This window comes from Paramormyrops kingsleyae, chromosome 24, assembly GCF_048594095.1.
Source record: "Paramormyrops kingsleyae isolate MSU_618 chromosome 24, PKINGS_0.4, whole genome shotgun sequence".
Lineage (NCBI taxonomy): Eukaryota > Metazoa > Chordata > Actinopteri > Osteoglossiformes > Mormyridae > Paramormyrops > Paramormyrops kingsleyae.
In genome coordinates, this window is record NC_132820.1 from 3,358,649 (window position 1) to 3,382,951 (window position 24,303).

Here is a 24,303-nt window from a genome sequence, read left to right on the forward strand (position 1 = left end):
CAATGAATGGCAATAAGGCGGGTGTTTGATGGTGAGAGATGCTGGCTGACCATCGGAGAAAAACCTTAGAAAAGAGAACTAAACCTGGCGCGGCAGGGCCTGTCATTACAGAGATCCGGCTCTGACGGCGGATCGACGCCATAATAGCGGAGATAATCCGGACGCTCTGCGATCGCAGGCTGTTCAGATTTAATCAGAGAGAGCGGAGACGGGCGCCTGAGGACAGGCGGCTCGCAGTGTCTCCGCGGAGCGTGTCGCGCGCCGCCAGCTCGCGGTAACACGACGCGTGACTAACGCACCGGACGGGAAAGCGAGACGCGCGAGACCGGGCGGCTGCCGACGCCCGCGCGCTTAATCAGACCTCAGTATAAAGCGCGCGAGACACCATCAGTCAATGAAATTAAGCGAAAATCCGCGCAGTCTGGCAGCCGCGTGCCATTAGTCAGCTGTGTCACCTAATTTAATATGAAATTGCATTTCCTGCAGTTAATTGTGATTCCTGTCACAACTTGTGACTTACGTCACTCGTCAAAATGCAGGTAGGTCATGCCGCTATTTATTACAAATGTAAGGAATGCGTATTTATACTGATGAGCTTCAAATAGGTAATTTTACATCTTTTAATTGTCGAAAGGTGATGTTCGTAATTCGCGCAGCACGTAACACGGTATTTTAATTGACTTCACAAGACCACGTTAACTATGACAGTTGTGAGTAGAGACCTGTCAAATATAGGCCTAATACACGTGTATAATTTAGGTCCGTTCTCATTTACATATTCACCTCAGGCAACAAGAGAATAGGGAGTTAAAAAATACCGAGCTGGGAGGGCTGGCTGGAGGCCCTCTCCTTAGCATGTCCGCTGGTTTTAAATCATTACGCGCGTGTTTACACGGAAGCTGATTAGCCTTCTCCTCTTTTGGAATAAAACTGCCTCAAACATCACCAAGATGAGCAGTAAACAGCACTAATAAAGTGCGCAAAGAGGGCACACAACAATCAGCGCTACATTTAGATAAGAAAGTACCAAGATTAGACTCCAGCTCTTATTTTTATACTGATGTTTGAGCAGAGGCACTCTGCATTATGGGGAACAACTGTAACGATTCACTGAATGCCTGTAATATCAGAATGGCCATCCTGATGACAAATCAGAGTGTGTTTATATCCCATTGGATGTAACAATGTTTATAAGTTATTCATTATGTGTGTGTGAGTGTCCCCTGTGACAGTCTGGCCCTCCTTCAGGGGATTCCCCTGCCTTGAGCTTCCTAGGATAAGCTGCAAGATCACCCAGTATGGAGATGGATGGATGAATGGATTCATGGCTGGATTGATGCTGGATGATTGAATGGACTGATGGATGGATCGATGGATGATGGATGGATTCATGGAGGAATTGATGTTGGATGATTGGATGGAGTCATGGTTGAAAGGATGATGGATGGATGGATTCATGGATGGATTGATGCTGGATGATTGGATGGACTGATGGTTGGATGGATGGAATGTCAAATCATAGAAAAACACACCAGTCGATTCCTTTATGGTAGTTGTGGCCATTGAAGAACTGGATCTCCTCAAAGGTCTCCTTGCTGGGGTAGTTGCTGGTCATGTCAGGGTGCATGGCCAGAAACAGGTAAAGAGCAGTGGTACCTGTGGTAAAAGAGAAGAAACAAAGGAAAGGAAGGAGTTTTAGAAATGTGCCACTAAGCGTACGTGGTTGGTGTGATGTATGAATCATGCTACCAATCAAGATTCATGAAGTAATAGTTGCTGATTAGAATTAATGGTTTGGGCTCTGATGAGACTTCCGGTCACATGACATGGCAATGACAGGCCTCAGCCCTGAGAGCAGGGGGGGGACATCTGTTTGCAGTGGGAGGTAACCCTTCCTGACCTGTTTTCTGGGGTCCGATGATGAGCAGCTTTGGGAATCGGTCACATGTCTTCTCCTTGGACCAGATATCTTTGTGCCTTTTGTCCTCACAGGGATCCTGTAGGAAAGAGCTGGCAGGGTTAGAGATGGAAGCCATCAGTGTTGGATTTCAGCCCCTGAAATCATGCTTCCCAGCAGACTTTGTCTGAGAAAAAATACCTCAGTGCCCTAGAGAACACAAAAATTAAGATAAAGTAACTGTATTACTCCTTAAATCACAACATGGTCACAGGAAGCAGGCAATAGACTGAAAACACTGGAAATTAACTTGCGCGTTTTATAGTTTAATCCTAGTTGGAATTTCTAATAATCTGAAATTTCATACCGTTATAAATGTCTTACATTTATCATAATTTACACTGAATCCAACCTAAACAGCGCTCAATATCAGACGTCCTCTAAGGGTAATCAAAAAAGGACGTTACTACACTAAAAATTTGCATGCAGTACTACAGGGTTTGCAAATTATGGGGACAATACAGAACGTTCTTGTCCTTTACATCGAGACTAAATGATGAAATCTTCTGCCTGTGCAGGCCCACCATCTGCTGCCTGATAAACAGCTTTCCAGGTTAATATGGTGTGATCAGGCGCTCTGATTAATACAGCGATATTAACCGATTGAAGTTACGTAATGCAGCAAAACATCACGCCTGTTCTTCTGCCGTACAGATGTCTCCCTAATTTTATTCCATCTGAGAAAAATACCGTGCAACTGACTTTGAGAGACTAAGTACTGTAAATAACAAATATGGCTGCTTTCATTTTTCTTAATGTATAGTAAAGGCTGTGCAGAGAATGGAAGTCCAAAATGGGAACAACTCTACCACCAAGACACATGCAGAAGGTAAGATGGTTCCCATTCTACTCAAACAGGCAAGAATTCATCTGAAAACAACTATCATGTTCAGAGAAAAAGAAACATTTTTCCACTCAGCAGGCTGCTCTCCAGATAAAGCAGACTGGTTTGACCTTTGGCCAGTTTTTTTTAAATCAAGCAATCGTTGTTCTCAGTGATTCTCACCTGCCAGATGGGGTCTCTCTCCTGTGGAAAGATCTGGAAGTACCTCTGGGCCAGCTGCACAGGCGGTAGAGTCTGTAGCTTCAGGTTGCTCCAGGTCTGGATGAACTTCACCAGGTTCTTGAAGGTGTACAGGCCCAGCCGATCATTCCCGTAATTCGACAGGTGGGTCATAAAGACGCTGATCTGTGATTACAGTCAGAGACACCTTTGATTCTCCGCTGTTAAGATTCTTACAAATTGCCTGAGATCCAGGGTCATTTTACCTTCTAACAATCAATCTTTTTTCATTCATCTTCCACACTGTTGCTTCATAACCACTTAGTGCTTTGTACACGAGTGATAATATTTTAAAATCAAGTCAGGGCACTGTGGTCCAAACCAGAGGTGCATCTTGTCAGCAGGCAGGGCAGGCAGCTGCTTGGGGCCCCCAAGCCACTAGATGGCGATCATTTATTAAAATGATGACAAACTGGTTAGAGGGGGGGCCCCCAGTGAATTTTTGCTTGGGGCCCCAACAGACCCTAGGATCGCCTCTGGTCCAAACGCAGGTACTGTGCCACTCACGGGGTTGAGCAGGATGGTGAGGAAAAGCTCGCCGCCATTAATCAGCCGGTCCAGCTCCTTCGGCCCCCCCGGGTACTCGCTGTGGAAGATGGTATGGGTGAAGAGGCCGCATGTCTGCCTGGGCAGTACCTGCAGAACGGGGGGGGGGAGGCACCAAGCCTTACGGGACGCAGTGCTAACAAGTCTTACAAAGACTAAGAAACACCCAACATTCAGAAAGTGTTGCCCAAAAACTCGGGATCTCTGAACACACTCGCAAAACGACATGCTTCGCATCTGCAGTCCCTCCTCCCATTTTCTTCTCCACCTGCCTCGTCTTAGACTGCCACACATGCTCAATCTTTGCTCCACGGCAGCTCGCACCTCTCAGGACTTTGATGTTAGCAGATATGTGAGCTTAGAACATCAGAAGTGGATTCCTACGTCCCCGCTTTCGATCGCAGGGCAGATACTGTACATCGGCCCAGGATATGTGGTCTTTATTACAGAGATGCAATCTATGGAGGTCCAAGAGAAAAGCTGAACCCTATCTGGAGACTGATGTTTGGGGGCTCTGTGGTGCACTCCAGGCTTATGAGAAATCTGAAAGCCTGTCTGAATTGTGTTCTGCACGGCTGTTTGAGTAAACTGCCTGATGGTCAGATGTTCCACCCTCCTACATTCTCTTGGTGAACGACTGCAGGTAAAAATGTCAGAAGTCCCAGAAAGTCCCACTAAACATGTGAAATGCTCACTCCTGGGATCATTATAGAAACACAAGAATGACATTTCAAGCACGGGAGATTTCATTGTAATGGAAATGTACTGTGACACTCTATTCTATTCTATTCTATTGGATTTATTGAAGCACTTGTTTTGTCAAGGTTACGATTTGAAACAACATATCAACATATGGAATAAATGAGTTTGCAGCTGTTGGTCGATACGGCCCGGTAATTTGCCCAGAGAGGCTCGGGCGTCCTTACGCTGATGCCTCTGTGAATGAACCCGCGTCGGAAGCGTGCAGGTTTGAGGTGTGGGTACTCCTCCGTGCTGGTCACCCGGATACCCCACACCTTCTTCCAGGCATCATACAGCTGCACGTGAACAGGGTACACCCCCGAGTGGTGGGGGGCCACAGCGTAACCCATGTTGGTGGGGATACCATGTTCCTATGGGGGTAGGTAGAGGAATACGATGTGATCCTAAGCCATACTCCCTCAGCACTGATTATTTTGTAATATGGTTGTAGTTTTCTCAGCAGGAAGTTCAAACAAGCTTGCATGACACTGATTGGCTGAGGGAGCCCTCGCCCCTCCCCCAGGCCACTGATTATTTTGTAATATGGTTGTAGTTTTCTTAGCAGGAAGTTCAAACAAGCTTGCATGACACTGATTGGCTGAGGGAGCCCTCGCCCCTCCCCCAGGCCACTGATTATTTTGTAATATGGTTGTAGTTTTCTTAGCAGGAAGTTCAAACAAGCTTGCATGACACTGATTGGCTGAGGGAGCCCTCGCCCCGCCCCCAGCCCAGAGACACGCCCACTTACTGTGGCAAACCTCTTATTGAGTAGCATCTGCTCGGCCAACACGGTCTGGTTATGAAAGAGGTGTGGCTGCATGTGGCTCCACATGTGGGGGAACCACCAGAACTGGCCGGCGTAGGACAGGAGCAGGTCGTCCCCCAGGTCCTCCTCGTCAGTGCCTGGGTGACACCACACACACACAAGCAGGTAACGCTGTCATATCATATGCACATACAAGTCAACTGCTTTTGCTTATTTTACATCTCATTCCCAACAGCTGTAGGGACCTGATCTGTGATGTGCAGAAAAGTAGTCTAAGACTTCATTACACATTTGCGCTCAAATATTCAGATTCCTACTAATTATGCGACATCGAAAATCATTGTATGGCCTTATATATATATCGTGTTCTCACGTTCATTATTCTTCCGCGTGTTGAACCACCAGACGTTCCAAATATCCCGCAGAAGACACCGCACTCTGCTCCAAATACAGATACTCTAAAGGGACTCGAAACTGGTAGACAGAGGAATTATCTCAGCTATTAGAGAACATTCCCAGAACTTTAGCGAAGGTTATGTGACGGTAGAGAATCTTCTTACTGTATGTCAACACCATAACATTATTACCTTAACATCCTTTTAACGCAGTTAATGTTGAAAAATAGGTTAGAAAAGCGCTCTACATTCCAGCCTCGAACCCATGACCGCTGACGCGCCACTCGCTGCTTCCTTCCTTTGCTTCTACATTATTAGTCTTAGTTGTTGTAGTAGTTATAGTAGAGGGATGACGTTCTGGGAACGTCCGGAAAACTAGCCACTTGGAGCGTTTCTGTACCTTAATAGTAACGTATAATAGGAACTGTAGTACGAACGCGGTTCCCAGACGGCCCCGTCACTCACCAGCATGAAAGAACTTCCCTGAGTAGCCCAGATTGAAGGTGAAATTAGGCACGTAATCCCGGAGGTCATTCTGGGTCTGAAGTAGGGCCTTTAGGGACGGGGGCAGGGGGTCAATGACATCATACAAAGAGGCACTTACACCATTCCTGTGTAGCTAAGGTAACAAATCCCCTGTCAATCCCCAGTGGCGCCTATTTCTGTTCCCAGTCTGCCTGTTCATTTTCACCTGAACATGAAGCCCTGTTTCCCCCCCACCCCCCATCTTGATTTTCAGTTCCTTTCATGAGTCATGTGTAACGCCGGTTGACTGTCGTCGGATTTTTTTTGTTTTTTTTTTTCCTGTTCTATTCCCATCCTCCTGAATTATTAGCGTCAGGTTGTTAAAAATCAAAAGCGGAAAGAAAGTTTTGTGCCTCTGAAATATTCATGCTCTCGGGTGATGTAAAATCCTGTTGGGCAGCAGCTCAGGGAAGAGAAAGTTTAGAGTGAGCTTGAAACTCCGCTGATTTTGCTGACAGGTAATTCTACTAGTCGAGATAACTGTTGATCAAAAGATATATATATATATATATATATATAGTGAACGGGTTTTCTGTATCCTTGTTCGGCATGAAAGAACATGCGTCTGTTCTCAAGACACTCAAAGTGATGGATCAGAGGAAGAAGAGAACAGCAGAAAGCTGTCACCTGCCCCGTTTCTGTCCAACTCATACTGGCCACAACTACTTATTTACATCATAATAATCAGTTAATTAGTTGTGTTGTCGTGGTGATCCACCACAAGCATTTGTAATGGAGTCCGCTATTGAGAGGTAGCAGTATTAATCTATTCTGTTGCAATAGTGGAACCATGTTTGATCGCATTCACTTGACGGAAGCAACGGCGAGACGTATTGGCGAATGTATACCTCAACATCGGACACCTTCATGCGCGTGCCCTCCTTGCCCACGAAGATGTCGTCGATATCGACCAGCAGGTAGCGGTCGAGAGACAGCGACAGACTCTTCCCTGTCAGGAAGGACACGGCGTCCACGAAGACCAGCTTGTGCAGCCAGAAGTTGAGACTATTGCCGAAGAGGACGCGCTGGATGCCGTCGTGAAGGCCCAGGTCCTGCACCACGGTGGCGTGCAGGGTGGGGCTCGCACCCACCCCCGGGGGGGACTCCGGTGACTTGGCCCGGGCCACCAGCACCGGTTCATAGGTGGAGTGGTTGGACTGGAAGACGGTCCAGTCGTCCCCCGGCAATTGTCCGCGCTCAGCGGCCCTGGCCTTGGTGATGTACAGCAGGGGTGACTTGGGGTTGACGCTGCAGTCGCTCAGGCCCAGGTTCGAGTGCAGGAAGAGAGGGAAGCCCTTCAGCTGGGCACTCAGCAGGCTGTTCTCATTGGCCTGGAGCAAAGGGGAGGCGGGGACAGCGTTCCTTCATTCATTGGCCAGATTAAACGCCATACCATTACCACAAAGCATCAATGAAGGTGTTGTACTAGGGCTGCAAGCAACAAACATTTTCATATTCGAATATTCGGCTGATTTTTCCCTGCCTCGATTATTCGACTATTCGGGTTTTGCACAACGTCACTGCTAGCAACTTTTTTGAAAATGCTCCCATGCTTTGTGGCTTCTTGGGCACCCCCTGAGCAATGCTCATAACTGCAGTCTTTTCTGTTTACTTACTTGTATGTTATGCATTTGTTACCTGTGCGATGAGTCGTACTGGCACCATGGTCAAAATATGAACTGCACAGGTATTTACCAGGTATTTATCAGTTATTGTAATGCAGATTTTTCTTCTCAAATCATATTTGAATATCTCAAATACACCTATTCACGAATATTTGGTGCAGCACTGCATAGTGCCCAGAAGTCCAAAGCACTGCACCACGCGGCGTATTTGTTACGCCTGCTCATCTACAGTCTGCACCCAGCTTCTGGATCGATAGGTGTTAAACCACGCCCCCCCTACACAGCCTGCTCCCGCTTCGACTTCAGTGGCAGTCCTACTCCCAGCCTTTCAGACCTAGTGAATCGCAACGTTGAGAAAACGGAGGGTCAGAGTGCAGAAGACAGCAGAACAGAGCTCAGCCATCAGGATCCTGGCAGTGGGGGAGAGGAAAGCATCTACCTAGGAATTTCACTACTGGGGGGACCCTGGCAGCAGAGATGGGCATTATGACATCACAATGAGCACACATGCGATGGTCATGTTGAGTAAGGACACAATGAAACATTTCAAAATAATTATCAAGATTTCGTCATTTAAAATAAAACTAACACTAGTACTAGTACCAAGTACACTTTCACAAAAGATATAAAAATAAATGATCCATATGATAAAATGATTTGGTCCATCACAGGACTACAATCTTCATTATGTACATATGTTTCATCCAGAACACTGCATGCGCAGCAAATTGTAACTCACAGATTTATAATGAGAGATAAGTAATGTGCTCTTGTTTATTTATTGTGGGGGTCACCCTGTCTTCCCTATTTCCGACACCCCTGGACTTTAGAGACGCCGCTTAGCCTAACTGCCTATCCTTGGACTGAGGGAGGAAACTGGCGCTTGTGGAGGGAGCGACACAACACAGGGTGAACATCAAAAGCGTACGGAAAGTCTGCTGCTACGTTAAGGGGAGTGTTTAGAAGCAACTGTCCAAGTGGAGTTTACAGTTTGACTTGTTTAAAGTTAGAGAATCACGTAGGTGACTTGTAAGCTGTTCAACACATTTCTAGGGTGCCACTGAAATCGCCCCTCCCTCCTCCAGTCATGGTGTCCAGTAGAGGAGCTTTATTTTCTCATACCATCCCAACCATCTATTGACATGGATGAAATGAGAAATAAGCTGGAGAAGACAGAATTTGGGGACTGAATGATGATTGGCCAGAAGCCATAAAGAGGTAATGATGATTGGCCAGAAACGATAAACAGATAACTGATGATTGGCCAGAAGCCGTAAACAGATGACTGATGACTGGCCAGAAGCCATAAACAGATATCTGATGATTGGCCAAAGGCCAATAACAGATAACTGATGATTGGCCAGACGTCACAAATAGAAAACCCGAGCCATATGACAGCTCTGAACCAATCCCGTGAAGTAAATGTGAGGTCGATTGTTTGTTTGAATCTCATATTCCTCATCAGCACATACGCAACAAATGAGCAAAGAGTCAAAGATGATGCAAAGAAGAGTTTAAGAGTCATAGTTTGGATCATTTTTGTCTTTACTCTTCTGGGAACGATGATGTCGTGGTTCAGTAATCCTGACAACAGAACACATCCAGACATGACCGCATGACCGGCAATTATTACAGACAAAGAGGTAAAAAATGCAAGCAAACTCCCAGGGAATACAAATCATCTAATTTTATTGCACCGCTCTGCTTTTGTGCCATCAAAACCTGTCAAATGGTTTGATTCATAAATAATGGCCTGTGAGAGAAGTTACAAGCTAAAGAGCAACAAAATCCTTGCTGTGTTCTGAGACTACACGAGCGGCCAAGAACCACAGAATGCGGAGCGCCGAACCCACAAGCAAATGGCAATAAAACTCAGATGTCCCGCTGGAAAAATATCAAACAGTTTACAAGCGGAGTTATTCTCTGAGAATAATCTAATTTATCTGCGGGATTTCTATCTCCAATGATGGCTCTTGGCTCCCCGCTTTTAATCACCCCCATTACTTTGAGCTTAAGGAATCTTGCTAAGTCTCATCAGACTTCGACAGCGTGATCCAGCGGTAGATGTAACCACACTCATCCTCATATTAATTCTCTTGGGTTTATGCTCTCCCCCCCCCCCCCCCACCAAGGCAAAGCTAAAAGTTGTCAGGATAGAAGCAGCAGAGCTTGGAGAACGCAGCTGAAGGGCCGTCTTTGTTCTCACGACTGAGAGACCGCGGAGCGAGACAGAGAACGGCCTGGGAATGTTTAAGGCTGCCCCGCGCTGGGCCTGCAGGCCAGATTAACTGATAGGGCTGAACAAAGGAGGGCCTAATTTGACAGATCAGAGACTGACCGCAGTGCTATTCTCAGCTTACATCATCTGGAGTGTCAATCCCAACTTCAGATCACTGTTACAGCGTACAGTACGGTCTAACATGAACCAACTCCCCTTCTACTTCTTCCTGGCTCTGTGGATAATGACAAAAAATACTCTCCCTGCAGACATTTTACTTACCTATTCAGCAGACATTTTTACCCAAAGCGACATACATTTCTGAGAAAGCAGGGTCCGCCAGTCTTTGGAGCAATTGGGGATTAAGGGCCTCGCTCAGGGGCCCGATGGCAAAATCACTCTGCTGACCCTGGGATTTGAACTGATGACCTTTTGGTCACAGGCGCGGCATCCTAACCCGCTGAGCCACATGCCCCAGAACGGCTCCTCACCTTGAAGAAGCCAATGATGCCCACTCCATACTCCACGCAGTACTTGTCTAGAAGCTCGCGGTTCCAGGCATCCAAGTTGACGTACTTGAGGATGTTCTCATAGACAACCAGCTTGAAGCGGCCGCGGTCCTTGTCTGTGAGGGTGGGCATGTCGCCCTTGCCGGGGGAGATCTCCATACGGTATTTAAAGCGACTGGACTCCAGGATGGCCACGATCTCCTGGCCCAGCTGGGAATAAAGGCTCTCCACAAACACCAGCACGACGGGATCCGTGCGGGACGCGGTGGAGGGGACGACGGTCCTCAGGAGGGGCCGCCGCGAGGGGTTGACCCTGGAGCCGTCGCAGTCGGACGGGCTTTCCGAGCGCAGGTTCTCCACCGGCTCCAGGTCGCGCTTGACGCCATACAGGAAGTAGGCCGAGATGAAGACGCTGGCCGCGCAGAAGATGAAGAGCAGGAGCAGGCTGGTCTGCAGGCTGAGCTGGCGGAGGAACCGCCGCACGGGCCCACAGATCAGCATTGTCTGGCCCGGCGCGGATTCACGGCACACGAGACCGTAAAGAGCAATCACTTTCATACATAGGGGACCACAACGAAAAAAATGTAAGATGAACTTAAAAGTATGTCGCTTCACAGTGTGCCTCCTTCATGTCACCATCGCAGAAGGTTAGCGGGTCACGCTTGGGCAGATACCCTGTCCCAGAAAAGGCCATGGCCCCCATCACCACTGGCCCTGCCCTGAGGCCCTCCAGCCTGCCTGAGCGAGCCGGCTTCCCACGCCACAGCGCCGGGGGTCTCCTCCGGTCGAGCGACTTGGCTGAGGGGCAGAGGCACCGTCTGTGAGATGGATGTCCTCCAGCAGGTGTCGAGCAAAGGCACTACTGCTGCAGGTCATTGCCGAAGCAGCCAATCAACACGTCTGGGGGACTGAAAGAGAAGGACACATGGCGCATTAATATGAGCAAAGAGCAGATAAACAAATCCATAAATACCCTTATCATTGTGGCACTTTTTCTTATTGTTATTACTATCATTATTATTATTGTTTTGTTGTTGTCATTGTTATAATTATTACTATCATTATTATTGTTGTTGTCATTGTTATTGTTTTTGTCATTGTTATTGTTGTCATTGTTATTGTTACTATTATTATTACTATCATTATTGTTGTTGTCATTGTTATTGTTTTTGTCATTGTTATTGTTACTATTATTATTACTATCATTATTATTGTTGTTGTCATTGTTATTATTGTTTTGTTGTTGTCATTGTTATTGTTATTATTATTGTTGTTGTCATTACTATCATTGTTGTTGCTACTGTTGTTGTAATATTTTTTATCCACAACAGCTTGTATTTTTTTCAGCTTAATACCCACTTCTGCGGTTGAATTTCACCTTGAAGTTGGAGAGGATCTCTGAAAACCTGTGAGGGGCGTGGCATAACTACAGAATGACACAAAAATCGTTTCCTTCGAGGTGGAAATGCATCTCTAAATTTTCTTCAGATGTCTTTGAGCTATAGAAGAAAAAACCACCAGATGAAAAAGATACAGCTGCACACTATCTGCTAAAATGAAGATAATTAGCTGAAGAAAATAAGAGGGTTGTCAAGAACAGAAGCTTTTTGTCAAGGACGAGGTTGCCTGTTGTGTTGTTCACATTTAAAAGCCAGTATTGGTCACTGATTCCTATTGGTTTATAAACAGTGAGTGACAGGGTGTAATCCCGCCTGCTGTGGTGCTGTGGCCCAGTTCCTTCCATCAGTACGGTGCTGTCCAATTAAGTTATCATACCCCAGCTGTTCCTTGCAAGCCCTGTGCCCAGCTTTCACATTTCATAGCCTCTCCTTTGACGTGTTGCTTAGTGACTTCTGTAAACATGTGGTCAATAAAACGGAATGAGCCTTCGGGGTTTAAATGAATCTGTAATGGGCCGTGTAATACAATTAATGTTTGAACTGAATGAAAACTTGTTGTGCTGTAAGAACAAAGTCGACACCATCGCTCCCGCAGAACAGAGACGTAACCCTGCCAGAGAGCCTTATTTGTAAACCCCCGGCTAAACTAGACGGCATTTCTATGAAAGCGCGGCGAATTTCTGCCAGAAATGTGTGTCCAGGGTAGCATGAATCAATCACCCTATTGCTGCAGAGGTAAAGATAACAATAAGATATCACACTAGAGACATAATGTTTATGAACATTTAGAAATACAATTATTGCCCGGCGATGGGTCGGCGCCCCACTCTGGGTCGTTCCCTGCCTCCTGCCTGTGACTTCCGGGATTGGCTCCGGACCCCCAGTGACCCTCAGTAGGATTAGCGGTTACAGGAAATTGATGGATGGATGGATGGATGGAAACACTCATTATGAAATGTAAGAATTTACACATCTATAAAAGCAAGTATGATAAGGCGCAAGAGATAAACATAGAGGAAAGAGTGGAAGACATAATAAAATAGCATGAAACACACAATCCATAAATAAAATGTGAATCATTTACGCAGAGTAATTCCAGTACCTCTCTACCAGTGCTGTGAAGTGATCCTTTAAAGGGCAGGTGGTCAACCGTGGGTGGGCTATCCCCCTCAGCAAACTTTGTGTAATTGCCGGTTATCGAAAAGGGGCACTTGGAACCTCCAAAGTGGCCCGTTTCGATCGTATGGTCGAAAGAGGCCCCCTCAGCCTCGCCCCTTCTGCACACGCCTGCTCTCTGCCTGCCTGCTGTCTTGCACTGGCACTACATGAGTCTTATGTGAAAGGAGAATGACAATGAAATGAATGACAATAAATGGAAATAAAAAAAACAAAAAGACACAAGAATTCTTGATACATGTGTTATGTAACGATAGATGGTTTGATTGGTATACAGGCAGGGAGGCAGTCAGACAGGTTCCTGCCCCCCCAACCCTGTACTAGATAAACAATTGAAAGATGGATGGATGGATTTTATTTTAACCCCATTTACATTTAGTTCCTAGCCTCCTGTTTTAGTCATTCCCTTCCCTTCCTCTCCTGGTCAATCTGCAAAGATCAATTCCGGCACTTTCCTGCTAGGGTTTATTTATCGGCGAAACATGAAAAGGGGACGAGGCAAGGCCTGGAGACGCGGAACAGGAACTTCCTGGAAGAACAAACAGTCCCAGCTGAACTTAAGCTGAACTTTATGTTCAAGCTATTCAATATGTTGCCATTTCTTTAGATTTTTATGAAAATGACCTGATGGACTGCCAACATACATAATTATGGGGTAAAGAGATATGTCCGCTTTTCAGTGTATTATGTGACCTATTGATATATCAATAATAATCGGGTCCCAATTCAGATAGCTTTTGCATTATTTTTTATTATATTATTTTTATGATACACTTTTTGAAAAGAATGCAAAAAGCGCCAACTTTGGCGTATTATCATCTGAAACAGAACAGTGTGTTGTTTTAAATAAGACTTTTTCTGGATTCATTTGATTTACTCACTTTTACTGGTTTCATTTGGTCTTTGGAAAGTAATAGTGATATGCAAGCTCTATGCCTTTGAGATGTTAGCGATTTCATTTTACAGATTTAACACCAGCCCTTACACACCAAAGCATCCACACCTTACACTTCACCATTAAACGGTTACTGTACATGTTGTTATTTTTTCCTTTCTAAGGGGACACACGTTAGATCAGGGTTCTTCAACTCTGGACCTCGATTCCAAATCCAGGCCATGTTTTTAGTTCTCCCAGGTAGTTAGTTTAATAATTACTGATTCTGATTGGTCAGAGGCTTCACACCTGACTGACAGGTAAAGGAAGGCTGGAAACCCAGCAGAGCTCGGACCTCGAGGACCTGAGTTGAATAACCCTGCGTGTGCTTTGGGGAAAACGCAGCAAAAACTCATTTTGCACTTTGTCACATGTCCCAGAATGCAACTGGCCAAGTGCAATTACTACTGAGGATCCCAGACCCCTAAAAAAAAACTAGAGGGTGAAGCCTGGCTCGTCTGTAGACGTCTCTCACGGCAGTTCCCTCTGGAGAGACACCGTATTCATAAAAACACCCAGATTTCCGTCCCTTCCATCAGACCCTAATAAATCATGTCGCCCACCTAATATTCTCACCGCCTCTGTGGCAATTACCAGTCCCATAAGGGAATCCCATAATAACAAATCTTTCTGTGGCAGCTTTGTGAAAACACTACCCCAGAAGCAGTGGAGAAGCGTATTAAATTAGACAATCGGATATCCCGCTTCTTCTGAAATAAGGTCAATCGATCCTGAATAGCGTAGTGACAGTGAGAGGCTAGGTCCCGCGTTATGTGGCAGTATCTTCAGACAGACCCTCGGAGATACCCGGTCTGCATGCTAACTGTGAGCGAGACCCTAACAGACACCCAGTCTGCATGCTAACTGTGAGCGAGACCCTAACAGACACCCAGTCTGCATGCTAACTGTGAGCGAGACCCTAACAGACACCCAGTCTGCATGCTAACTGTGAGGCAGACCCTAACAGACACCCAGTCTGCATGCTAACTGTGAGCGAGACCCTAACAGACACCCAGTCTGCATGCTAACTGTGAGGCAGACCCTAACAGAAACCCAGTCTGCATGCTAACTGTGAGGTAGACCCTAACAGAAACCCAGTCTGCATGCTACCTGTGAGGCAGACCCTCGCAGACGCCCAGTCTGCATGCTAACTGTGAGGCAGACCCTCGCAGACGCCCAGTCTGCATGCTAACTGTGAGGCAGACCCTCGCAGACGCCCAGTCTGCATGCAGACTGTGAGGCAGACCCTCGCAGACGCCCAGTCTGCATGCAGACTGTGAGGCAGACCCTCGCAGACGCCCAGTCTGCATGCTAACTGTGAGGCAGACCCTCGCAGACGCCCAGTCTGCATGCAGACTGTGAGGCAGACCCTCGCAGACGCCCAGTCTGCATGCAGACTGTGAGGCAGACCCTCGCAGACGCCCAGTCTGCATGCTAACTGTGAGGCAGACCCTCGCAGACGCCCAGTCTGAATGCTGAGGCAGACCCTCGCAGACGCCCAGTCTGCATGCTAACTGTGAGGCAGACCCTCGCAGACGCCCAGTCTGAATGCTGAGGCAGACCCTCGCAGACGCCCAGTCTGCATGCTAACTGTGAGGCAGACCCTCGCAGACGCCCAGTCTGCATGCTAACTGTGAGGCAGACCCTCGCAGATGCCCAGTCTGAATGCTGAGGCAGACCCTCGCAGACGCCCAGTCTGAATGCTGAGGCAGACCCTCGCAGATGCCCAGTCTGAATGCTGAGGCAGACCCTCGCAGAATGTTTGAATGCATACATGCTGCTATCTTCCTTGATATTACTGTTTGCAGAACCTGTTATTATGTTTTTTCTTCTTCGTGTAGATTAAAGAAGAAAAGTAATACAAGAAAAAATGTTCACAGGCACATATACACCTATAACGACTACAACAGCAGAATGCCGGGAACCATTTTTGCTTTGCATTGTGGGATTTGTCACAGCATCACAGGCCACGTTACGGTAGTGAACCTCCACCGTGATATACGCATGTTTCACATGTATTTAGAGAGGGAGGGGTCTACAATGACTCATTCCCTAAACTGTGCACACTTTGAAAACATATTTATATAGTTATTATATAATTATATTTATTTTACTGATATAATTGTTATATAATTTATTATATATTTTTATATTCATTTCTAATACACCAAATTGCAACGAAAAACATTACTGGAAGAACCATGTTTTTATTTTGCAATTATGTCAGAGATTTATGAAAAAGGTGGTTCAGTGAGCATCATTGTTTATTCATAGATACAGGGTTATGGGTTCCAATCCTCCCTCTATTTTGGGTGTGTGGAGTTTGCATGCTCTCCATGGGTCATGTGTTTTTTTTTCCCCGTTAGACTAACTGGCATCTCTGAATTGCTTGTAGTGTGTGTTTATATCCTGTGATGGACGGGCATCCTGTCTTGGTTCTGCCCTGTGCTACCTGGGATAGATTCCAGGCCACCCATGACCCTGACCAGGACCAGCAGCAAGAAGACGGCTCACGCTGTAAGAAGGAAAAAATGCGATTAGATAATTCCAGCTACGTCTAATTCTGTGGAATCATCACTGTCCAATAAGGCAACTCTCTGGTGCCTTGATTCTCAAGGCCTCAGGCTCCACCCAGTCAGAAAGGATCACAGCAGTTCAAGCCTCCACTCCACAATGCATTTCATAGGGATTGGACGAAGTAGGAAAACAAGTACGAGCCAAAGGCCACCTACGATACGCTTTTATTTCATGGGATGCCAGCAGCTGAATCCCAAGAAAAATCTCGTCATCTTTCAGATTGGATGACAGTGAGAACCAAAGTTGCGCTGATGGTCATAAGCTCGCCTTACAAATGGATTCTATTTATGAAGCGCCGCATGCAGGGTAAAGCTCCTTAATGTTTACACACCGCTCTACGCCATTAGCGAAACTATCAAATCACAATGCTGCCATTTTACGAATTTATCTCTGGGGCTCACATGTGACCGGTTCAACTCCAAGTAGATTATCTACGTTACTTCAAATCAGAACAACAACCTAAAAATAGAATTAATTTATAAATTCACATATTTAGAAGATGCTTTTATCCTAAGCGACAGACAATTGAGAGAGCGGGGGTGAGACTGTGCAGTAGTCGGGACTTAAGGGCCTTGCTCAGGGGTCCAGTGGTGAAATCACTCTGCTGAGCACAGAATTTGAACTGGGCCCCCAGCCCATCGAGCTATGCACCACTCCCAGATTTCTCCCCAAAGTCCAATATTAACTAGAAAAAGGAGACCCAGACTTCTGGCACTCGGATGAGTCACATAGCCTGAAGTCTGGAGAGATCGATATTTCACTCCGCCACGGCCGTATCTGCCAGGCTGTCTGTTACATCTGGTGCACATCGCACTTCGGCATTCTGTCACGGCTCGTCACGCTCTTTCCCCGCTCCAGGGCCCCTTCCGTGATGAAGGAGCGATGCATTATGGCACGTTGCGTGGAAGAGGTCTGTCACAAGTGATGGACACCGGTCGTGGGATGGCAGGGATAAGTCGAATATAAGACACAAAGAAAAATAACGCACCTCACATGCCCCAAACTCCCTCAAAATCCATCCAGTAAACAGTATATAAACCCATGCAAGATACCAAACTAATTAGGGTAGGCTGATTTTGATTACCACAAGGGCTGAGGTACAGCTGATCAGTATAACACCCGCAATAAGCCTGTCTCCATTTGCTCAATAGAAGTAGGGCCTAACAATGACCCCTGACCACCGAACATGTGGCATCATGCTGCCGTTCCTCCTTCAGAGAAGCCACCGCAACCATGGGCAGGGACGCTCACTTGGTGAACAGAGCTAGAACGGCAGACAGTAACGCTAACAGGCTAACAAACACTATCCATGAATCACCGTAATGCTAACAGGCTAACATAAATTAACGATGAATCACGCTAATGCTAACAGGCTAACATAACTCAACCATGAACCACGGTGATGCTAACAGGCTAACATAAATTAACCATGAGTCACAGTAGAGCTAACAGGCCAACATAAATCAACGATGAATCACGCTAATGCTAACAAGCTAAGAAAATAATCAAGAATCATCAACGTGCTCATCCCCAGCTTCACGTCGTCCCTCTTCGTTCCAGGTGCTGGTTCCTCGCCTCCATCTTTAACTCACCTGCCAAAGCTGCCTGTTGCACTGTGACAGAGTTTTAGGTGACCAGCGTGTCACACTCTGACCCAGAACTAGCTGAGGATATTCTGCAATTACTGCCCAAATGCTAGCACTGTACCAAATATTAACAAAAGATAATGATCTGAAAGAAACTGTTTGTACACAAACTGTTAGACTTGCCAGTAATCTCAGCTGGTGAGATGCTAACGTCATCTACTGTGGCCCTTGGGGGGGAGGGGGGGGGTGGAATGTATTAACGAATCTACTCTTGTATCCTCTGCTGTGTTGGTCGCATGCATCTGGGAGTTGCGGAGAGAGGAAGCGGCTGATCAAGACACAGCAGTCAGCTCTGAACCGAGTACCGAAACAAACCTGTGATAACATAATCCCCCCCATCCACCTTCTCGCCGTTTATCCGGCACAGGGTCGGTGATAATCGCTAAGCAGGACAAAATAATAGCGTTCCTTTCCATTTAATCAATACGCTTCCTGTATTAGAAAATTACACCTGACTCTCGAAAATGACTTTGACCTGTAACCTTTCACACTAATTTTAAGTGCTTTCTGGGGGTTTTTTCCCCGCACTTTATCGACAGCTAATGTGAATGTTACCTTAGCACAGCACCTCTGTGCACCATGAAGCCACACTCTTTCATATGAATTACATCAGAGTTAGAGCTCATTATGTGTAGAAAATAGGTCTGTAGTTTCTGAGATCTTTTAAATATGAAATGTGTTTCATCATTACGGGAGAACCTAGAACCTGGATTTTTACACCCTGGCTTTGAACACAGCTGTTTTTTGTGTTTTTTTTACTTTTTAAAGGACATTTTTAGGGGATTAAGCTCATTAGACACCCGAATAGTCGAGTGGGAGGACAGCCAACACTCGAGTGTCCTTCCCGTGTGGGTAAGGTGAAGAGAACCACCTACACACACCCTCATGCAGAGGCACAGGTCAGACTCTATCCTTCATGCACGTCAGGCACATCGAAGGCTTCTGGGAAAAGGGTGTGAGTACGGGACAAAGTGTATTGCTGGCAATGTCCAGCAGGTGGCGGAGTGGTTGAAGGTGTGCAGTAATATTGTGAAGGTTATTGGCTGAAGCCCCAGTGGGAACCCAACACAGCTACCCTTGAGAAAGGCACCTAACCTTCACACTCAGGTTAATCATCCAGCTATACAGACAGCGAAGCGATAAAATTAGTGCTACACACTGCAACACAGCCTGGCCGGATGGTAACACAACCGTTTATACAGATCAATGAGCACACAGACAAAAACAGGGAGATAAATAGTTCCCGCGGATACCAACATAACGGTCCAAGTCCCAGCTACACGCACCACACACTGGATTGTAATTTGTTTCTTTTTAACGCGCCTCCCCTACAAATGCCGCTACGTTTAATCACGTTAGGAATGTTATAACTGAATTACAGCAGTACAGCTTTCTTCCCCTGTCCGCTGATTAGGGCTTGCGGGCCTGTGTCAGCAAGGAAGTGGATGGCTAACAGCAGTCACGCTTTAAATCCAGCTCCACTCCAGCGGTCTATCTCCGTGTTTTTGTTTGTAACACAAAAAGGCTTCTCATACAGCAAATACAAGTAACATGATTCGTCTGTCCCTTTAAACGCAGCCTCTCTTCGTCTCTTCAGCTTGAACGTCGGCTCAGCGTCCGCAGCGGTTCCCTCTCCGGCACACTTGACCCTTCCCATAAGGCACTTGGGCGATTAACAGCTTTCATGACTGTCTAAACAAGCCTCATGCTATTACGGACCAGAGAAACACTGCACAGATCAGGCGCATCTCATCCATCTTCTGTAACTGGTTATCCAGTACAGGGTCATGGCGAGTCCGTAGCCATCCAGGAAGCACATGGAACATGGCGGCGGACACTCTGGATGGGATGCCAGCCGTTCGCATGGCTCACAAATATATACGCCCACAGCCACAACACACGAGGGAAATGTAGCGAGGCCAATTAGCCTTATTGCATGTGTTTGGGAGGAAACTGAATTGCAAGAAAAAAAAACCGCACACAGACACTGTTAAACCACACGCATGCAGAGCTGGGGGGTGCTGAACACACAGCCCGCGAGGTCTGTGTGAGAACAGCGTAACCCCTTGTCCACGGATGACCAATTATATTTCATTTACAAGAAATTCTGCTGGTATTACTTAATAATCCCTGGTACCATTAACAGACAGCATTGCTGTCAAAGCACATGCTTGCACACACACATGGAGACATGCATGCACACACACACACACACACAATCATGCAAACAAACATGCACACAATCATGCAAACACACATGGAGACATGCATGCACACACACACACACACACACAATCATGCAAACACACACACATGGAGACATGCATGCACACACACACACACACACAATCATGCAAACACACACACATGGAGACATGCATGCATGCACACACACACACACACACATGCATGCACACACACATAGACACACATGCACACACGCAGACACTTGCACATGCATGCAGACACACATGCCCAGGTGTGGCATTTCAGAATCACACAACAAACTATGCAAACCTTCAACTAGGTCACCAAACACACAGTGCTATCTATCTATCTATGATATCTATCCCCATCCCTGCTTGATTTTACTACCATCCCTGCAGGAATACTGTAAAGACCATCCCCATTCTTGCTGATACTGCAGGAATATTTTTATTTTTTCCCCCATTTCCGTGGACTATCGAGGATATCCACAGCATTACCGCTTTCCCTTTCCCCGTTCCACCCTCCAGCGGAAATCCAGGAGCCTGCCCTCTGTGCCTCCCACCTCCTCTGTGCCTCCCACCTCCTCTGTGCCTCCCACCCGCTAAGGCCCCAAACTGGCCGAGCGCCACCCAGGTAACAAATCCCTCTTCTATATTCCCTGCATTTTATCAACTATGACATGACAGAGGGAGGTGCGTGGCTCAGCAGGCTAGGCCTGTGATCGGAAGGTCCTTAATCTGAGCCACATTTCCACTGGGCCCTTGAGCGAGGCCCTTAACCCCCCCCCCAAAAAATGCCCCAGGGTCACCGGATAAATAGCTGAGCCTCTGCTCAGACCCCAAGCTTTTACTCTCCCCTCTGTATGTCTTACGTCTTTAAAAAGGAGAACAAGACGGCATGCAGACACTGACATGTTGCGATGTACCTGTACTCGTACAAACGGCAAATAAAGCTTCATTTCAAATTTCCACATTCAGGGAGAGTGAAGGCCTGACAGCGGCTTGGTGTCCGACTCGCAAGGCGGGAAAGAGCACAAGACGCTACTCACCACTGACAACATCCCCCCCCAAGCCAGGCGGTTGGCACAGATCCGCCTCACCCGCAGCCCACCTACCCCTCCTGCTGCCAGGACTGGGCCGAGCCCATCATCGGGGACGCTGGCTTCCCAGCTCCCCGCCTCTTCACACCCCTGCCCTCTGGTAAGCTCCGTCGGTGCATCACCACCCACACCATCCAGCTCGGGGACAGCCTTTGTCCCCAAGCCATCCTGTCACTAAATAATCGGCGGCCTGCATCTCCCCATCCGCTGCATGTTATCGCACACAGATAACATTACACTTCTGCACTACATCCGTATTTTACTTCTTCTGTGTTTATTTGCACATCCTTATCCCCATTGCATCCTATTCATTCCATATTTATTGTTCACGTGTTCTTATATTGCACTGTCCCGTCTTTAATTTACACTCGTGTTTGTCTTGTATCGCAGTACTGGTTGTCATATCCCTTGATGCACCTCGTCCCTACCCCGCAACTGTGTCGCACAGGCGTCATTGTGCCGCACCGAACACACGTGACAATACCACTTGAAACTCCTCACTTGTACGAGCCGCCCAGCTTGCTAGTGGCTCCGGTCCTGACAGACGAGCGCGCACACTGAGAAATGACCACCTGGTGCTTAAGGAGACTGTTCCGGACACAGAAGCCTAGCGTAGCCGCCATGGCAACATGGGCTGGAGACAAGAAGCGAATGTAAATGGAGACGCAGTGTCGTCCCCATTCTGGCTGGATGTGCCTCATATCGCAGTGATGGATGAGACTGCAGGTTGTACTGTAAATAGGTGACAGGCTCGTATCAGTAAGGGGTTAGTTATTCCCATTTTCCTGCAGTGTGATGTTAATTTATTATGTATGAAGCCCATAAATCTTAATTTTACAAAGGAAATGGAAGGATTCAACACAATCTGCTATAAAAAACAAACAAATCATTGTCACTTAGGTGAAAATAATACACAATTGATCAACATGAAAGCAAACTCGCCGTTCCTCTGGCAAAGAGCAAGAATGAAGTATTAACCCACATGTCAGAACTCATTGCGGACTGTCAGACTAAAACCTAGCTTCACTTTCTCTGTGGCGCTTTCAAATTCCCAGCGGCTACGAGACAAAGGACCCGAGAGATTTATGGAGGAGACAAAGATTTGCTGGGAAATATACACCATTGTGGTGGATAACTCACAAACAGAAGGAGCAGTCGGAGTGAGTGAATTGCTACTTAATTAACCATATGTGGCCATAGCAGACTTCACCATCACTTCTCACGAGCGTAGTGATTCTCCTTTGCCATTTATGGTCAAAATAATTTATCTGCTTATCCAATGAAGGGTCACGCTGAGCCTACAGAATCAGTCTGGGTATGACCCTGGGAAGGATGCCAGCTCATCGCGGGTTCAGTTCATCGCCTGAACCACACGGCTTTCAAGCTGTGGAAGGAAACCAGGAGAACTCAGAGGAGACCCACATGGCCACAGACACGACACACGGGGCGGGGGTGGGACTCAAACCCACATCCCTGGATGCGTGAGGTCAGAGTACTACTGCTGTGCCAAAAATCAGACCTCGTTTATGGTTTAACAGCAGCGCACTGCAACTAAAGGCGCAGGAAAATACAAGGTCAACATGCAGGAAAACCTGGGCGTGTGTTTTGGGGCGTGTTACAGACCTCTATCCCTCCAAGAACAAAAAAAAAAAAAAAAAAAACGACTGGTGACCAGTGTGACTACCGCTGGGACCATCAGACCGGAACCGAATGAGCTGCCGCTCCCTCTGAGCCGGTCCGAAGCACCGCTGAGATATTCCGACTCGCCATTAATTCTGCCTAAATCCACCTTCCTGCCAGACAATACAGAGGATCGCCGTGAGTCCCCATCTGCTCTGTGAGTCATGAGATTTCACCGGAGATGAACATGCACCGAGCTGCACAACTTCCACATATAGCCCATCAAGACCGGCATCGTGCTTTTGGGTCGGGTTATCAGACAAATTGGAAATGTGTTTCTTTTTTTTTAGCAGTCGACAGGCTGACATGTTGAATCTGCAGCACCGGTTAAACCAGCCCTGGCTACAAAAGCAATTAAACGCTCGCTAAAGAACAGCCAGCGGCCAAGGATTAATGTTTAATGGCACGATTTTCATCATTACCTCGGGTTGCTTTTAGCCGCGATCTGGGACAAAGGCACCAGTCAGATTGTATTCACAACACACCTTTCCCACTAGCCGATAACCTTGAAGGAACTGAACAGGAATGAGAAGTACAGGAGAGCCAGTACCCAAAGACACTAATATAGTATAAAACAACCAAACTTAGCTGAAATGGTCAAACTACACTGGGGGGAGGGGTAGTCTGGGGAAAAATTACATTTATAATTGCTCCCCCATCCCTTATTTCCTTTTCAGTTCGATTGTTTTTTCTTATACAAGACGTACGCTTATCAAGCCCAAAACAGCGCGCATGTTTTAAACAGGAAGGTGAGAGGTCTAAAAGAAGTTATTAGAGGAGAATCTGACAGGAAGCCAGTCCCACTACCTCACACATCTCTCCTGTTTCTCTAGCGCTGGAAGGACAGAACTTGCGTTACTTTGCACGCCGTGACCTTCCCTCGAAGCGGAGAGGAGCAGCGGAGGGCCGCCCTTTCACCCCTCGGCCGGGGACCTTGGGAGTGACTCCCTCTGCATTGCCCCCATCGCCTGCATGCGTTTAATCAGCTTCTGCAAAAGCCACCGCGGAGTCGGTCTCAATAACACGGTCCCCGGCAAGGATGACTTGTTTTTCCATCTTTTCACTCTAGGACAAGCAAAAAAAACGCAAGCATCTGCATTTACCGCGAGCGAGACGAGTGTTGATTATAAGATATTTCAGTAAAATGAGCTGTGAAAACAACAATAACTCTCGATTTATGGCTACTCGTGTTAAGGCATTTGCGGTTCTGCTCTCAAGGCAGAGACGGATAAACAACT

At 46.9% G+C, this 24,303-nt stretch overlaps 1 protein-coding gene and 2 long non-coding RNA genes across 8 annotated transcripts in view; 2 read left to right on the forward strand and 1 right to left on the reverse strand.

The window, feature by feature from the left end:
• LOC111850329 (bifunctional heparan sulfate N-deacetylase/N-sulfotransferase 1-like) overlaps positions 1-24,303 on the reverse strand; it is a 48,984-nt gene that overhangs the window by 6,768 nt on the left and 17,913 nt on the right. For 3 of the 4 annotated variants that reach the window (XM_072706810.1, XM_072706812.1, XM_072706814.1), the window contains 9 exons: positions 10,328-11,253; positions 6,842-7,324; positions 5,934-6,021; positions 5,056-5,210; positions 4,493-4,678; positions 3,528-3,656; positions 2,964-3,146; positions 1,901-1,997; positions 1,533-1,656 (listed from right to left, as the gene is read on the reverse strand). In XM_072706810.1, the coding sequence (XP_072562911.1) occupies positions 1,533-1,656; positions 1,901-1,997; positions 2,964-3,146; positions 3,528-3,656; positions 4,493-4,678; positions 5,056-5,210; positions 5,934-6,021; positions 6,842-7,324; positions 10,328-10,903 (2,021 nt within the window). In that variant the 5' untranslated portion in view covers positions 10,904-11,253. Of the gene's footprint in view, positions 1-1,532; positions 1,657-1,900; positions 1,998-2,963; positions 3,147-3,527; positions 3,657-4,492; positions 4,679-5,055; positions 5,211-5,933; positions 6,022-6,841; positions 7,325-10,327; positions 11,254-16,307; positions 16,371-24,303 lie in introns of all 4 variants that reach the window. The other variant, XM_072706811.1, reaches the window with a different exon arrangement.
• On the forward strand, positions 24-24,208 carry LOC111850344 (uncharacterized). Of its 3 annotated transcripts, XR_002839774.2 has the most exons (7): positions 24-539; positions 2,721-2,786; positions 2,954-3,125; positions 20,814-20,919; positions 21,264-21,485; positions 22,441-23,222; positions 23,899-24,208. It is a non-coding gene; the product is annotated as an uncharacterized lncRNA (long non-coding RNA). The 3 variants fall into 3 exon arrangements; XR_011985434.1 differs by having other exon boundaries at positions 22,441-24,208; XR_002839775.2 differs by lacking the exons at positions 20,814-20,919; positions 21,264-21,485; positions 22,441-23,222; positions 23,899-24,208 and adding an exon at positions 11,693-13,325 and having other exon boundaries at positions 40-539.
• LOC140582462 (uncharacterized) lies at positions 5,152-6,192 on the forward strand. Its single transcript, XR_011985435.1, has 2 exons — positions 5,152-5,238; positions 5,479-6,192. It is a non-coding gene; the product is annotated as an uncharacterized lncRNA (long non-coding RNA).